The sequence below is a fragment of the Phyllostomus discolor genome, chromosome 14, assembly GCF_004126475.2.
Source record: "Phyllostomus discolor isolate MPI-MPIP mPhyDis1 chromosome 14, mPhyDis1.pri.v3, whole genome shotgun sequence".
NCBI classification, from domain to species: Eukaryota; Metazoa; Chordata; class Mammalia; order Chiroptera; family Phyllostomidae; genus Phyllostomus; species Phyllostomus discolor.
Window position 1 is genome coordinate 18,637,582 of NC_040916.2, and position 15,988 is coordinate 18,653,569.

The 15,988-nt window shown below is 42.4% G+C and overlaps 1 protein-coding gene across 2 annotated transcripts in view; it reads right to left on the reverse strand.

Moving 5' to 3' along the window:
* Positions 1-15,988, reverse strand: part of RALGPS2 (Ral GEF with PH domain and SH3 binding motif 2) — a 118,257-nt gene that overhangs the window by 13,712 nt on the left and 88,557 nt on the right. For both annotated transcript variants that reach the window (XM_028530947.2, XM_028530946.2), the window contains exons 9-14: positions 11,865-12,002; positions 10,814-10,904; positions 6,114-6,181; positions 4,861-4,993; positions 3,984-4,135; positions 1,521-1,575 (exon numbers count right to left, since the gene is read on the reverse strand). In XM_028530947.2, coding sequence (XP_028386748.1) covers positions 1,521-1,575; positions 3,984-4,135; positions 4,861-4,993; positions 6,114-6,181; positions 10,814-10,904; positions 11,865-12,002 — 637 coding nt within the window. The remainder of the gene's footprint in view (positions 1-1,520; positions 1,576-3,983; positions 4,136-4,860; positions 4,994-6,113; positions 6,182-10,813; positions 10,905-11,864; positions 12,003-15,988) is intronic.

The following is a 15,988-nucleotide window of genomic DNA, read 5'->3' on the forward strand; positions in this document are numbered from 1 at the left end:
GCAGCATTCATTTGCTCTCAAAATGTTTCAAAAGCCACTGATTTTAAACTTGGCACAAGTACAGTAGGTTTTTTTTAGCTGCAAATGTCTGCAAAGCAAAACATGTGTCATGAAAAAGAATGCTGTTTTGAGAGGTGACGGTCACACCGTTAAACACTGTCTTTGAACATGACCTGCTGGGGCGAGAACAGTTGTCCGCGCCACTCCGGTTACTCATTTACATCGCAGGCAATCGGAGAAACGGTTTTGTTCATCGACACTTTTCATTTAAAGAGCACAGTGCACTCCTACAGTGGACATGATGACATTACGCTCTTTCTGGGGAGAGAGAACTGAGACAATCTGTACAGACAGCACACGCTGGGGGCGACTCTTCTGTTGTTCCATTTCAGGCAAACCCAAGCAAATCCCAAATAAAGAGACTGCAAGTAAAAGTTGGAAGAAACCTAATACGCAAAAACAAATTGTTAAGAACTCCCCAAAACAAAGAGAAGAAAACTTGGGAACACTGGTAGTGTCGAAGGGCTTAGCAGTACTTTAAAATTCTGGGTTTACGAGTAAAACCTTAATCACAGAATGGTGGGAATACTGTATGCAGTGTCATCAAGAATGAGTATGTAATTCTCCAATTACACAACAAAATTCAAATACAGTTTAATTTTAAGTGTATATTTAGTATAGTTGTTTTCTAGTAAAAGTCACCGATATAAAGTTAAGTAGCTAAATATTTCAATTTCATTATGACGTTTAAAATTCAGTGTGAATGACATTCTTGTTTAGAAATGTAGGTTGCTTTGTATATACAAAAAAAGAGCGATTATTTTGGTCGAAAGTCAAGTATATCTAAGGATAAAAATGACCAAACTGAAATGGTCAAAGATAGTATAAAAGCCCTAACGATCCTCTAGTAAATAACAATCATCTGCACTGATGGGCTGCATTTCTAAGTGTAGCCAAACTGCACGTGTTACGTTGCAAGATTAACGTGAGCTGTGCAGGCCAGTGACAGCCGTGACGGCTCAGGGCAGCGAGGAGGGAGAAGTGAGCGAGGTGCGGTGCCTCAGTGCACACCTGCCTGCTCCGTGCAGAGTCTGAGCTAATGGCATTGCGAACCCACACTCCCGACTGCTCTGCGTACAGTGTAATTTAAAATGTACTGAGTCACTTTGCTCCTGACAGAGTAGCAGGGAATGACGTTGACATTCTGCTAAATGCCTTAAATTACTTATATCAACCAGAACTGGTTATTATTTTTATGCTATAATTTTAAAGGTACTAAGATTCATATACATGTGTCAAGGCACCAAATACAAACATGTATATATCAGGAAAGATTCAATTTCAGACTTAAGTATCAACTTCTAATTTCTGCCATCAGCAGGAAGCTCCAATAGCTCCTTAGAGATATGTAGCAAATATTATCTCTTAAAATTCGTGTGATCATTTGTGAACTGCATTATTCACATATTTTTCAGACAGAAAGTAAACTCAAAGCTGTTCAAATGGACAGTGTTTCTTACCTCTCAAACGCAGGCCATGAGGTCTCCTCGCTTAGTTCAGAACCATCACTGCTACCTGAAATCAGAAGTTATTCTATTGTTTAAACGTCAGATTTACAGTTGGAGGTTTTTTACTTCAGCCGAACGGCATCACTCGCACAACCAGTGTTCCGCGAGACCCAGGCTCTGATGCTATAGGTGTCCGTTACCTGTGACGCATCAATGCCTCTCCTAAGTATTTAGAATGGCCATGCACCATCCTTGTAAAAACCAAAGCAGCAGCCACTGGAATAATTTTCTGGTTGTGTGGTCCAGAGGAGAAACTGATGTAATGGTTCAGATGAGAAAGGGGAGGCAATCTGCTGGTGGGTCTTACAGACGACCTTCTGATTTGTAGCATTATGTGGTCAAGACTGAAGGCAAGACCACTCCAGGACATCTGACTACGTTACAGAACGGCGGAGGCCACTGTCCCAAGCGCTGGTTGCTTTCCCCAGAGTGCTTTCTCAAGCCTCTATGGCACAGATAAGTGCAGCATGTAAGTTACAACTAACGAAAACACCCTTTTGTGATTATGAAATTTGTGTGTCTGTATATTAACACCTACCATTTATGGTTATAGACTTATTTTCTTTTCAGACTGTTAAAACTTAAAAACAAAACCTTGGGAGGGTTTAAATTTTTTAGATTTTATTTATTTTAGAGAGAGGAGAAAGGAAGGAGAAAGAGAGGGAGAGAAACATCGGTTAGTTCCCTCCTGCACGCCCCTAACCAGGGACCTGGCCCTCCACCCAGACATGTGCCCTGACTGGGAACTGAACCGGTAACTTTTTGGTTTGCAGGACATTGCCCACTGAGCCACACCAGTCAGGGCTGTCTAATGGTCTTAATTTACAAACAAGGATGTAACAATCTCTACTGTTTATCTGCTTAAGAGTCATAGAAAAATTATAAAATTAATACCAAGGCAAAATGGAATTAGTCTCTTCCTGTTCTAAAAGAAAGGTCTCCAAACTGAGACACTAACTGTAACTGAATGAATAATTAGATAACTATCTTGTGGTAACCATTAGAATATCTTTGGAAAGAAAAAGCCACAAAGAAATAGAGATAATAATCATCATGATAATATGATGGGAAAAAGCCAAATATATATTTTATATATATACTTAATTGAGAGCTTTAATTTTAAAAATTACTTTCTGCTTTAAGTGGCATGCAGAATTCTACATGTAACAAATTTTTAACTGAAAAAAGTTCTTCCTTTCTCTATTGCAAAATGATTCCTTGTACTATTTTTTTCAGATTGATATGTAGCATTTAGGCAACTAACAGCATTACTAAAGAGGTATACACTTCAGGTGGCCAACTTGTTTTCTATTTTATAAATGCTGCCATCATTGAACCATTTGCATTTATAAGATGGGGACTGTGGGAATAAAATAACCGCTGCAAGGTGGTGGGAAGCTCTAAAGCAGTTCGGTTTCCAGGGGCTGGAACTCTCGAGGGCTAAGGGGTCATTGTGTTCAAGAAAACAAATAACTCTGCATTTCTTTGTTTTTTTAAATTTTACTTTACTTATTGTTCAAGTACCATTTTCTGTCTCTGCATTCTTTCCACGGACTCCTCATCAACACGGAGGCCCTCTAGTAACAACAATAGGCTTAGCCCTTGAGTGACCCGACCGTTAATCACAGAGGAAAACATTTTCCTTTTCTTTTTTAAAAAATAAAAGTAGCATTGTGTGGAGATGTTCTTATTATCGAAAGGTCACCCAGAAGATTCAGAGAATAAATAAAAGCTGAAGAACTGGAAACAAACGAACTCCTGCCGCACACTCACGTCCCTCTGCAGCACGCCCCCCCCCTTCCCCGCTGCTCCCCTTCACGGAGCCGTCTCTGTGCCCACCACTACCCTACGGAGCAGCTCTCCCCAAACCCACTGGCGGACTCCCGGTCCCGCCTCCTCCTCTTTTGCAGCTGGTAACCGACACGCCCCACACTGCTCTGCTCCTGGAGGTGTGTCCTCCACCGGCTTCTGTGCTCCCATGCCTGGTCCTCCATGCCTGGTCCTCCACGCCTGGTTCCCACCCTTGGCTCCCCGCCCCTGACCCCACTTCGCTGATCCTTCATAGTTTCCTCTGGTGGCCCAGTCTTTTTTCTCTTAAGCACAATGAATCAGACCTCTAAATATCAGAACGGCGTCCTCTTGTTTACTAATGCTCTCTCCCTGGGTGACCGCAGCTGGTCCTGTGACTTGGAATACCATAGGGTGCTGGCTCCTGTGCCTGCACCTACAGACCGACCCTCCCCCCCACCGAACTCCAAGACTCGCACACTCAGTTCCCCCCCTGACGCCACGCGGACCACCCACGTCCAAAACAGAGTTAGTACAGTCACCCTGTGTCCGACGGCTGCGATGCTTTTACTGCACGCTCTGTATGTGTATGCGGTGTTAATGACACTTCCCAGAACTGCTGCTCACCTATCGATATCCCGCTGGACAGAGTGGAACTTTCAGCCTGGCCACGGGCGGGCGCGTGGGGCTCCATGACGCTGTCGTCGAGCAGGTGCCTGGGCCCCGCGTTCGGGAACGTGGCGCTCTTAAACTCTGCCGTGTTCATTTTGTGAATGAAACTGAAAACAAAGACAGGTGCCTTTTATTGCTATTACCAGTTCAGGGTCCAGAAGACACTTCTATATAAAGATGCAGGACCTGAAAGATTGACCAGCAATTCACACAGACTTTATCACGAAGGCCTCGAACGAACAGTTTAGACAAATTGTTTTAGGAAACCAGGCCGTATCTGCCTCAGTAACAGGCCCCTGAAAAATTGCCTTCCATTCACTTGTGGAAAATAGCTAGTAAATTTCCACAAAAATCATGGCAAAGGTGAGCCCATTCTGAGAAAACAATCTTGCAAAGCTAAAGAAATTAAATATGAAATCATTTCCCATTCTTTATATTTAGGAATAAAAAGAACAATTTTTATAAACCTTAAATGATGGTGACTTATTTTAGTTAAGCAATAACTGTCTTGATACAAAGAAAGGTTGTAATCTAAAGTAAAATGGTAGACTGCTTTCTGGGTTTATTTAGGGTGCTCTGTGAGGCTCACTTATCGCCCCCAAATGGGAAGGTGCTAGTGGGAAAAGCTCATTTCCAAATTGAAGGAAAGGAAGTGATAAATGCTTTTAGGCAAAGAAGATGTTTTACTGAAGCAGAAAATACTATTGTCAACAGAAAGAAAACTATGCAAGGACACTATCTGCAGTTAATAAAATAAATAGAGAATAAATCCAACGGGAAACAGTTTATAAGCTACGAGCCGAGCCGGAAAGGTAAAACCGAGGATGCTGACTTGTAGCCCAGGCTGTGGCACTTCCTGTGGCCGTGCGGGATCAGGTTCCGGGGCGAGGGCAGCGTCTGTGGCAGCAAGGCCCCCTCGGCGGCCACGCTCTTCCTCCCACTCTGTGGGGACCCCACTTCAGGACCTGAAGGCGCAGTTTAAAAAGAGAGAGAGGGAGAGACATTTTCAAAAGATTGTTGTATTTTTAATCCCTTCACATACAACGCGAAACATGGTTTAAACTTGAAGATGACATGTTAATTCCATTTAACTCTCTGGACACAAGAAGTAGTTACTTTCCAAGTCTTCAGACACAAACCCCAAAGCGGACTAAACCCACTGACTTCTCTCTCCGACCTGCACTAACCGGGCGGGGTGAGTGCCTCCCCATTTGCAGGGGAAAAGGCAGGATCGGAAGAGAGGGGCTCGGGGTCTCCCAGCACAGAGGACGCCTGGGCTGCCCGCCCCGGTCAGTGCCCTGGCACTTCCAACGGTTTTACACTGTTGTGTTGTGGCTTCTTGACTGTTACTTTCGGCTCCCTTTTAGGTAAGGAATGTGCAGGGCGTGCCAAGCATTTACACTGTTATAAAATAATCTCTTGCATTCCAAACTAGAATTTAAACCTACGTTGAATGATGGGAATAAAAAAATAGAACTGAAAGGTACACAGATTTGCAAAACACCCCCTTTAACAAAAGCAAATTGAAGGTATTCAGACTGCACTGTTCTCCCCCTGACAATGGTCACGGCTCGCCCCTCACCTCCTTCCACAACAGTATGTGACGGGTCTCCAGACACTGTTTAAAACATACAGTAACATGAACCTTATTAACCAAGGTCTATGTTTGGAATTTTAAAAAATGTTCTGATCAACAATTTCTTAAATAATGAGTAATTCTCAACTTTACATTTCTGAATATGTGTGGTGTATGTATAATATCTTCATTATAATGCAACGGATACACTAAGGGACTATGACAACATTTTTAACATTTTCAACACTTGACCCAGTATTAGAGTAAGACTTAAAAAAATTAACTCACTAAAATTGACTTCTGCAATTGTTCAAATTAGAATTTTCCACTTGTCCACAGAAATTTCTAATGATTAAAAATCAAACATATGCCAAGCAGAAAATTTTAATATTAAAAATAAATTTTTGCACGCAGTGTAATATGTGCTAGGTATTTACTTACTTTGGAGCACAGTCTGTCTCACCGTCTTACCTGACCTCTGATTGGCAAAGAGAAAACTGTGCACTGACCTACGAGATCCTCCCGAGAGGCGGCAGGGCGGGGTGTGCTCGTTCCAGGTTCTATCTTCAACGAGAGCCTGAGTTTTAACAAGAAACGAAACACATAAAATGATTAACATTTGACAAAATAATATGAAAATCATGTATTTTCTCACAAAAAACTAAAAACATTGTTATAAAATAATCTCAGTTATGTATTTTTCTTCAAGAGCAACCGTTAAGAGTTAAGTCTACTACCTTTTCCATACAAAGTTGACCTTATAGTTATTCTAGGAAATATTAAGGCGGGGAAAAATATTCAAAAGTCATATTTAAAAACAGAAAAATCTCCCCAAACTACCTCAGCATTGCCAAACAATTCATCACTTATAAAGATGTTTGATGAATGACTAGAAGGTGATTTAACTTGAAGTTGTATTGATACCTGACACTTAATTCAGGAACTTTTACATGTATTATTAAATACATTATGCAAATTCTTCCTAGAATCTTTACTGGATGGACTAACAGCTTGGGCAGCTCTGAAATTTCAAAAACACCTTATTTAAGTGGTTCAGTGGATTGAGTGCCAGCCTGTGAAACAAAAAGTCACTGGTTCAATTCCCAGTCAGGGCACGTGCCTGGGTTGCAGGCCAGGTCCCCAGTAGGGGGCGTGAGAGAGGCAACCACACAGTGATGTTTCTCTCCCTCCCGTCCTCTCTCTAAAAATAAACAAATAAAGTCTTTAAAAAACAACACCACCTTATTTAAAAACTCACCATCCAAAAAAACCAACCAACTTATCAAAAGATAGATCTATTCAGATAAGGCCGCCTGCAAAATTCCTGGTAAATGCCCGTCCTAGGTCAAAGTTCATTGGTTGGTGCTCAAGCACCACCTAGGCTCGCACACCCAGGGCTGAGTCCCGCGGCGCAAAGGGACTGCGGCTCCTATGAGAGGGAACTACCGCAGGAAACAGGGCACTGAAGCCGCTGCAGAGAGCGCTGCGGCGCACTCCACCAAGCCTACTATTGACGCATCTGTCTGAAAAGTAACAAAGGCTTTTATTTTTAGCATTCTGTCAACTGGAATTGTTTATGAAACTACGTAATCCAAGTGACATTCATAATGATAAATCTCTTACAGATTCTTATTATTCCTTTGGCAACCTAACAGGGAATTACGTATAATTATATTCCAATTACTGGACAGTATAAAATGCATATGTTGAACAGATCTTATTTAACCAGAACTCTGTGCCCTTTTTCTTTTTACAGGGCAGTTTAATGACGCGGGCTACAGACTATCCTGAATTCATTCCTTCGATAGTCACTGAACACCTGCTTTGCGTTGGGCACGATGGTCTCAGCGAACATAACCAAAGACTATGGCAGACATGGGGTCCCTGCCCTTCTGAAGCTTCCAGTCTAGTAAACGGAAGACAAAGAAGTGAACAGAGTAACTACAATTTCCTGCCACAGAAGGGAAGCTCCGGGCGAGCCACGCTGTTCTCAGCAGCGGCTGATCGCTGACAGCAGCGCAACAGGGAGAAGGGCTGTCCAACGGGCGGCAGGGAAGGCTTTCCGGGGTGTCAGCTGCCTACGTCATCACCAAAACACCACACAGGAACCGTGATGCGGATTCAGTGATAAAAGGCAGTACATTCAGGACTGAGGTAACTTCCAAAGAATTTCATCCTGATGAAATCACATGCAGGTAATTTGTAATATTTATACTGGCTGCCTGTATAGATGAGGTTGCCCAAAACAGAGGCCTTTGGATAAATGAAGTGTCCTTTTTATTTAAATCTCTTTCGGCATGAAAAAAACCACACACACAAAACATTTTTTCCTAACTAATCGATTTTAATGGCTCCTATCTTAAAATACTGATTCCCAACACATTTCATTAGCAGGCTCTTGCAACACAACTGCAGCTTTAGAAAAACTGTCCGTCTTCCTCAGTCTCCCACGTGATGCCCACACACCACCGAGCGACTCGTATCCCCCAGCAAACCCACTACTCCCACCCCGTTCCTCCCAGCGTTCCCTCTCCCGGACCACCTTTCTAACCGTCACCGTGGAGCTAATTCCTACTCAGGTTTGGCCTCAGGTGACACGGTCTCCTGAAGCTGTTCAGGGCTCTTTGCTCTTCACTTCCCCACTCAAGGCTGAGTCAGATTCTCCCCATGTATGTTCCCTTGCTTCCTGGGCACGTCTCTGTTACAGTACTGTGAGGACGGTTCTGTGACCATCTGTTTTGTGGATGTGTTTTGCGTTAAGACTGTGCCTCTTAAGGGCAAGATCTTAGTTTTGAAATCCTAGCAAGTAACACAATAACTTGCCGATATAAATATTTGTTAAATGCATATAATGGGAAGACTGCTTTGCCTCTAGCTATTCAAGATACGAATCAATATAACAGCAAGGTATTTTATAACGTGTCAGTTTACAGACAGTTAAAACTATGACATCTATCCAGCCATTGTTAATATAACAAGAATGGTTTGCACATCAGTGTAACCTGGCAGCCAAGGAGAGTGGACTAGGCTGCATGTGCCTGAACAGTGACGACTTCACTGTACTAGTCAGTGGGGGCTGTAGACACCACTGAGTGAGCACGGGGACTGTGTGGTCATCACAACCAAAATGACTGAGTAGAGCAACAAATCTGCATTGAATTTTGCATCATCACACTTGAACATTCCTCTGTGGAAACTCTCTGGATGACTCAGAAGGCTGCAGCTATGGGCAACTAACTGGTGACTGGCAGCTTCATCAGGTCACCACCCCCACTCAGGCATCACATCTGGGGCAGAGTTTTTGGTGAAGCATCCAATCACCCAGGTGACACAGCTCAGCTACAGCCCAGATTTGGTGCACTGCAACTTCTGGCTTCCCCCAAAACTAAAATCACCTATGGGAGGGAAGAGATTTCAGACTGTTGATGAGATTCAGGAAAATACAACGGGACAGCTGATGGCAATTGGGAGAACTGTGTGAGGACCCAAAATGCCTACTTCGAAGGGGACTGAGGTATCACTGTCCCGTGTACAATGTTTCTTGTATCTTGTTCAATCAATCTCTGTTTTTCAAGTGACATGGCTAGATACCTTCTGGACAGACCTCATACTTGGTGTCTTAAACAGCTAATTCTATCCTTTTAACAAAGCAAAAAGTAGCTTACTTTATTATGCTTTTATCATAGCCAATAAAAATTTACCACCCACTATAACTATGTAATAATTTCTTAGACTTCATGTCTATTGAACAAACTTTAACTTCTTTTAAATCCAATAAACTTCTTGATCAGATATAGACATTTTAATAGCTACTTACTCATATTGAGTTTTAAGATACTCTTCTGTACCTCACTGGACAAAACATAAGTGTTTTTGTGATACATTGGTAATTAGAGATGGAAGAAACAGTGGTAAACATGAGACACAGACCATCTAACTCAAGGGGCTTACAGGCTAGGCCAGCAACAGGTTTGTGAAACAGCTCGAGCCTTACAAAGCTTCACTGACTGCATACACTTTTAAATGGATCACCGTGTAAAAAGTTGGTATAAAATGAAAATTGATAGACACACAGAGTGGTTAATAGGATGTGGGGGGATGGCAATGAAGGTGTTTTCAAACATCAGTGAAATTTTAGGTATTTTTAAAGATCTATCTAGAGCTTCTTAGGCACTTAATTTTCTGAGTTATTTCTAGGTGTTTTCCAGAATTTTTTTTAGCCTCTTAATGGTATGAATTACTTTCTGGAAAATTCTTTAAAAAAAACTGTCCAAAGTATGGAACAAGAAAGTTGATAATCAGTATCATGAGATAAAATTATTTTTATATAAGGCATTAATATCGAAAAACAAACTATTCTTTCAATTTGTTAAACTTTTAAAGACCTTTTGTTGGAAAAAATATTTGTGAAAGACAAAGTTAAATTTGAAAGCTTAGGAACAACTAGTATAATAAAGCTGAAAGATTTTTTGAAATTAACAATGAATCTAGAAGAAAAATGAGAGCACCCTCAGGAGAAACGAGCTCTCCCCCCTGCCACAGAGAACGCCCGGCAGCTGCGGTGCGCGGCAGCCCTCCGAGACACACAGAGGGTGAGCTCCAAGTTCCCGCCTACCTTGGTCAGCGCTGTGCAGGGTGACGGGGAGAAAATGGGCATCAGCTGTGTTAGTAGTGGCTTTTAAAATCTTTAATAAAGGACTTGCTCGAACAACAACAAAAAAAGGGCAAATATGGTGCCACATTAAAAAAAATATGTCTCTAACTAACCCAAAAGCAAGGTTCAAGATTCTCTCAAACCACAAAAACAATTCAAAACAAGTTCAAAGATGTGTTGAAAATCACCATTTAAAGGAGTGACTTTTCTATCTGTAGAGTGTTTTGTTCATTTTTCAGTTTATTAAAAGATAAATATCCACGAAGATTCAATGCCTGAAAATAGGGAAGAAATTTAAACTAGAGGTATCAGTCGTAACTCTTAACAACTTGAGAAAGATGAAACACTTTTTAGTAGAAGAACAGATGAGATCTTTGTATGCTGACTTCGCCATGTCGAGTGATTAAAGAGAGACACACGTAAATACCTTTACCATTTAGATGTATGGCTGGATTAGGCATTTGCATGATATGATGTAAGACTTAAATGTTCAAAGACATGGGGATGGGAGGGGGGAGGACAGTCATACAAACCACTTTCGAAGATCCAACCTACTTGTAATTATCATCTTCCACAAACTTCTGCAGTTCTTCTATGTACTGAACAGAATTCAGATATTTTTGTACGTGAGGCAATATGGGGATATCTAGGCAAGAGAGAATAAATAATTAATTACCTTATAAAGTTCACCTCAACCAGAATTTTTAAAGTTAAGCTGAGAAAATAATTTTGAAAGGTGAATGAAGGCCACGGTGGTACCCAAATTTAAGTTAATTCTAAAAGGATATTACTGAGAAAAAATTTATTTAATGTAAGACTGAAAGTAATTTATAAAATTACAGTTGCATGTTGTTCGTATAGATAATTTAACACTATAATCTGGTGTTATGTTTAAAGACATTGAGAAAAGGATAAAATGACACTGTTTGTATCTGTAATAGTGTCAACAATATAAATAAATAAAAAAAGAGACTGTTTAACTTTTAGTAAGATACACTCCCAACCCCAAGTTTTAAGCATATAGTGTAAACTCACTGTTTCATAATCTCATAAAAATTACGCACCAGTAGCCTATATTTATTCCTTATCAAACTGAAGGCATCCAAATCATTAAAAACAAAAACCTTTCGAATCTTCTGGGCTTGTGTAAGCTGTTTTTAAACACGTGTTTCCCCAAAACACATCTTGGGAAAAACTTGCTTATCTACCCAGTATCAGACTCCAGCAGGCTGGTCAGCTGTTACCAGGATAAAGTCTTAGCTCCTCCCCTAACGGAAAAGCGTAAGAACTATTTAAGTAATAGATCAGGGACATGGGATGAAATGAAGATAATAGAAAATAATTTTGTAAATGATGTTAGCAAAGTTGTTACAGAATAGCAAAAGAACAGAGATAAAACTTCAGACTTTCAATACGAAATACTTCAATTCTTTAAAAGCAGGCTTTTAAACAGGATGCTAAGTATTAAACAGTGAAATAACACGACCATTACAGTCCCTTGTGCTGAGACGATGCCCCCTGCTGGGCGAAAAGCAGTGTCCTGGTGTGTGAATGGGTCAGCAAGGTGGCCACAGGTAAGGGCTCAGCATTACCCCCAGAAACTCACCATATTCACACGACTGCTGCAGATCAGAAATTATCCGAAGGATGTTATTCATCAAATTTGATCTTTGCTCATTTTCTAGAATGCTGCCAGTTGACGGGTAGGCCGAGTCGATGTATGTTAAGTCTGACAAATAGATACCTGAAAGGGAAAGAGACAAACAGCGTTTTCCTACTTGCAGCTTGGAAGAGCAGGACCAAGTGAAGGGGAGGAGAGCGAGCGTGCGGCTGTGTTCCAACCCACGCCACAGTGAGAAGGTACCGTTACCAACACACTGCGGGCCTGTAAAAACACGGCCCCTGAGGCCTAGATTTCCAGGGAGCTGGGGTCCCACGTGTAAATCCAGGGTGGGGCAAAGGAGGTTTACAACTGTTCGTATGGAAAATGCAGTCATTAACGAGTAGTAATGCAAGAACAGACTGCCTTTGGAGTACTCGCACCTGTAAACGTGCTTTTGCCCCTCTCGGTAACACGATGCTGCAGATGTCCCCTTCTGACACCACTCCCTCCAAAGTGTGGTTGGAGGCTAGAGAAACTCCCAGCACCCACGGGACCTAACGCCAAGACGCTGAGCTCCTGAACTGGCTCTGCCTCTGACTAGCTGTCTGTGATGGAGGTGGCTATTTCAATCTCTGAACCTCAGTTCTTTTGTCTATACTCCTAGTACCCTACTTCCCAAGCCGAGGTGCAGCTTGAAAGCCGCGGTTAGGTTAGCAGGCTAGCCAGTACCTGGGGCATGGGGTAGCTATTAGCATTAGTTCTACACCCCCTGGCCTTGGGTTGGTAATTATCCCTTGAGTCGGAACTCAAGACATTTGAAACTGTCTCCTTCTGGTAGAATATCTTGTTCTGAAGACTCACAGCTGGATCTCTAACGCAGTCCATGTGACTACAAACTGCAGGTAAGTCTGCTCTGCCCCCGCTCACCATCTCTCTGCACCAACAAAAAGAACACATCCCTCAAAATAATGTGGTTGCACTAGTTTTGGATAGGCAAGGTCAGTTATTTTAAAATATTTCATGTAAAGTATATAAGACAACCACAGTTGGAAAAACACACTCTCCTGCTTTACCTTGTAATGGCTCCACGTTCATGAAGTCTCAGGGTAAACGCAACCAAAATGATGCCCCCCGCCCCCACCCCCGCCACCTTCCCAAAAGTAAGTCCTGGTTTTCTCGTGCCATTCCTTCCATCCTGAGTGTCTCCTAGACTCATCTCTGATCACCTGTTGTATCTTATATCCAGGTCAGCGCCAACAGTTCTTTAGTTTTCTCACGGATCCCAAGGAAGGAATCTGGGAGCGGTCTAGTCCCCCCGCCCCTTTGATAAACTCGGTATCTCAGGTGCGCAGACGGAAAGGATGCGCCTGATGCCACGGGAACCACTAGTGACACAGCTGGGTCTCAGAGTGTATGCTTGTGCCCCGTATTTTTTTACTTTAAATAACTCATTTTTTGAATTACAGCAGACATACAGTTTCCCAAGTACTTTTTTTTTATCACACTGTTATAAAGTCACCCAGTATCTAAACCATTCACTAGATAATTTTTATGATTTTATAACTCCTTCTTTTAAAACTTTCCCATACGTATATCTCATCCGTTCGAGAGGATAAAGTCGTTTACGGCACTTGCTCTGCCTCTCACTCTAAAGCGGTGAACATCCTGTGCAGGGCCTTGACGACAGGCGGTTAAGGCGACCGAAAGCTGGCGTGGCGACGTGCTCATCGTCCCAGTGCCATCCCTCTTCCGGCCGGTGCGCCCCAACAGTGCTCCCGAGTCACCTACTGTTGACAGTTCTCTTCTTTAGAGACGCTCAGCTTCTTTTTGAGGACCTCGAATGACTCTGAGCCCAGCTCCACTCCTCTTCCCCTTTCTCGGAGGAAGAAGAACCCCTCCCTCCCTTCCAAACCCAAACTGTGATTTTGATCGAGAAACACCCACTGTTGCCTCCACTATCGCTCCCCTCCACGCGCTCCTATTCCAGAGCCAATGCACACACTTACGTCTCCTCTAGGTAAGGAAACAAGAAATCAAAGCAACCTTCCTTCAAACCTGACCTCTTCCTCAAGATGGGAGGGACCCTTATCGCTCTCCCTTCAACAAACTCATTGAAAGGGAAACAGTGCGTATTCACCCATGCTGTTAAATGCAGCTCTAATTCCTTAAATTGAGAATACACTAACATGTAACTGGATCACAACTCATCCGACAGACTTTTGAGTTACTCCCCTGCCCCCATGTTGCTATAGACACAGCAAGACAGTACCCACATTTAAAAAAAGTTTTTTAAAAGATTTTATTTATTTATTATTTTTTTTTAGAGAGGGAAGGGAGGGAGAAAGAGAGAAACATCAATGTGCGGTTGCTGGGGGCCGTGGCCTGCAACCCAGGCATGTGCCCTGACTGGGAATCGAACCTGCAATCCTTTGGTTCGCAGCCCGTGCTCAATCCACTGAGCTAACACATTTTTTAAAAATCTTTTGATTACAGTTCACATTTAACATTATTTTGTATTAGTTTCAGGTAGACAGCATAACGGTCACCCAATCATATACTTTAGAAAGTGTTCCCCCTGATATTTCAACTACCCGCCTGGCACCATACTTAGCGTTTACAGTATTACTGACTATATTCCCCATGCTGTACTTTACATGCCCATGACTATTTTGTTAGGCGAAGGTGATAACCACTACACTACGGAAACAGACAACCTCCTGCAACTATTTTGTAACTGCCAATCTACACTTCTTAATCCTTTCACCCTTTCCACCCAACCCCCGTCCTCCCACCCCTCTGGCTACCATCAGTCTGTTCTCTGTATCTGTGAGTCTGTTTCCATACATATAAGTAAACTCATACGATATTTGCCTCTGACTTATTTCACTTAGAATGATGCCCTCTAGGTCCATCCATGTTTTCGCAAATGGTAGGTTTTCTTTCTTTTTAACAGCCCAGTAATATTCCATTGTATAGATGTACCACAGCTTTTTTATCCACTCGTCTACCAATGGGTACTTGGGTTGCTTCCATACCTTGATTATTATAAATAATGCTGTATATATTCTTTAAACAACTGTTTTGGGTTTCTTTGGCGATGTTCCTTTTTAAAACTGTATCAATTCATACTTTCATTGACAGTGTGTAGTTTCTATGGATCCACACTTGTGCTAACACTTGATATTATCAGTTCCTTAATTTTTGCCAATCTTGTGGGTGTAAAATATCTCATTGTGTTTTAATAATGAGGTTAAGCATTTATAATTCTATGAACAGTCCTTTGTCCATTTTTTCCTCTGGGTTGTCTTCTTGCTGCTTTCTGAGTTCTCCATACACTGTAGAAACTAATCCCCCGGGGCAGTTAAATTTTATCCAGTTACTGCTCTTCAAGCTACCATACAATCTGAAGTCAGGATCATCTCGCTGCTGAAACTCAGTCTGGAAAAGGCGTCAATGACCTCCTCATTATTACAGCTTTAACTGTCTCTCTCGGTCTCCTCCTGCTGTCTCTCTGTACTATTTTCACTATTCCCTTGGCTCCTTGGTCTTCACTGCTAGTACCTTCCAAGCGCCCCAAATCCCCTCCATTCTCGTTTTCCCTCGTGTTCCCTGGAAGCTGGCATTCCCCGTGGTCCCGCCGTTAACCTTCCCACTCTACAGGCACCTTTTCTGGATTACGTTGCTTCTGCGGCTTCAACGATCACCTAACGACTTCCCAAATCTCTACAGAACTGAGCTCCTGACTTTCGTTTTCAATTTTACATGCCAAACTAACCATTATTTGTTCCCGAATGCCTGCCATTCCAATTTCCTACAGTGGCTGGTGATCCTACTAAGTGCTGAAGTTCCAAAGTGCAAAATCGCTGCAGTCAAAAACGACTCGGGAGGAACACACTGCTCACAGTCTGCCCAGATTAAACCACGAGCGACTAAAACACGCCCACCGCAGGATCGTGTCACGCAGTGCACAACGTAAATCAGAGACCGGAAGCTGGCAAGCCATACATCCCGATGTTTTCAGAATCAGGAAATATCCTAGGAAACACCTAAATGACGTTCTTTCCTTAAAAAAAATGGGCGGATCCTGCAACAACGAGGTGGAGCTGGGAAGGGTGCAGACCCCGTAA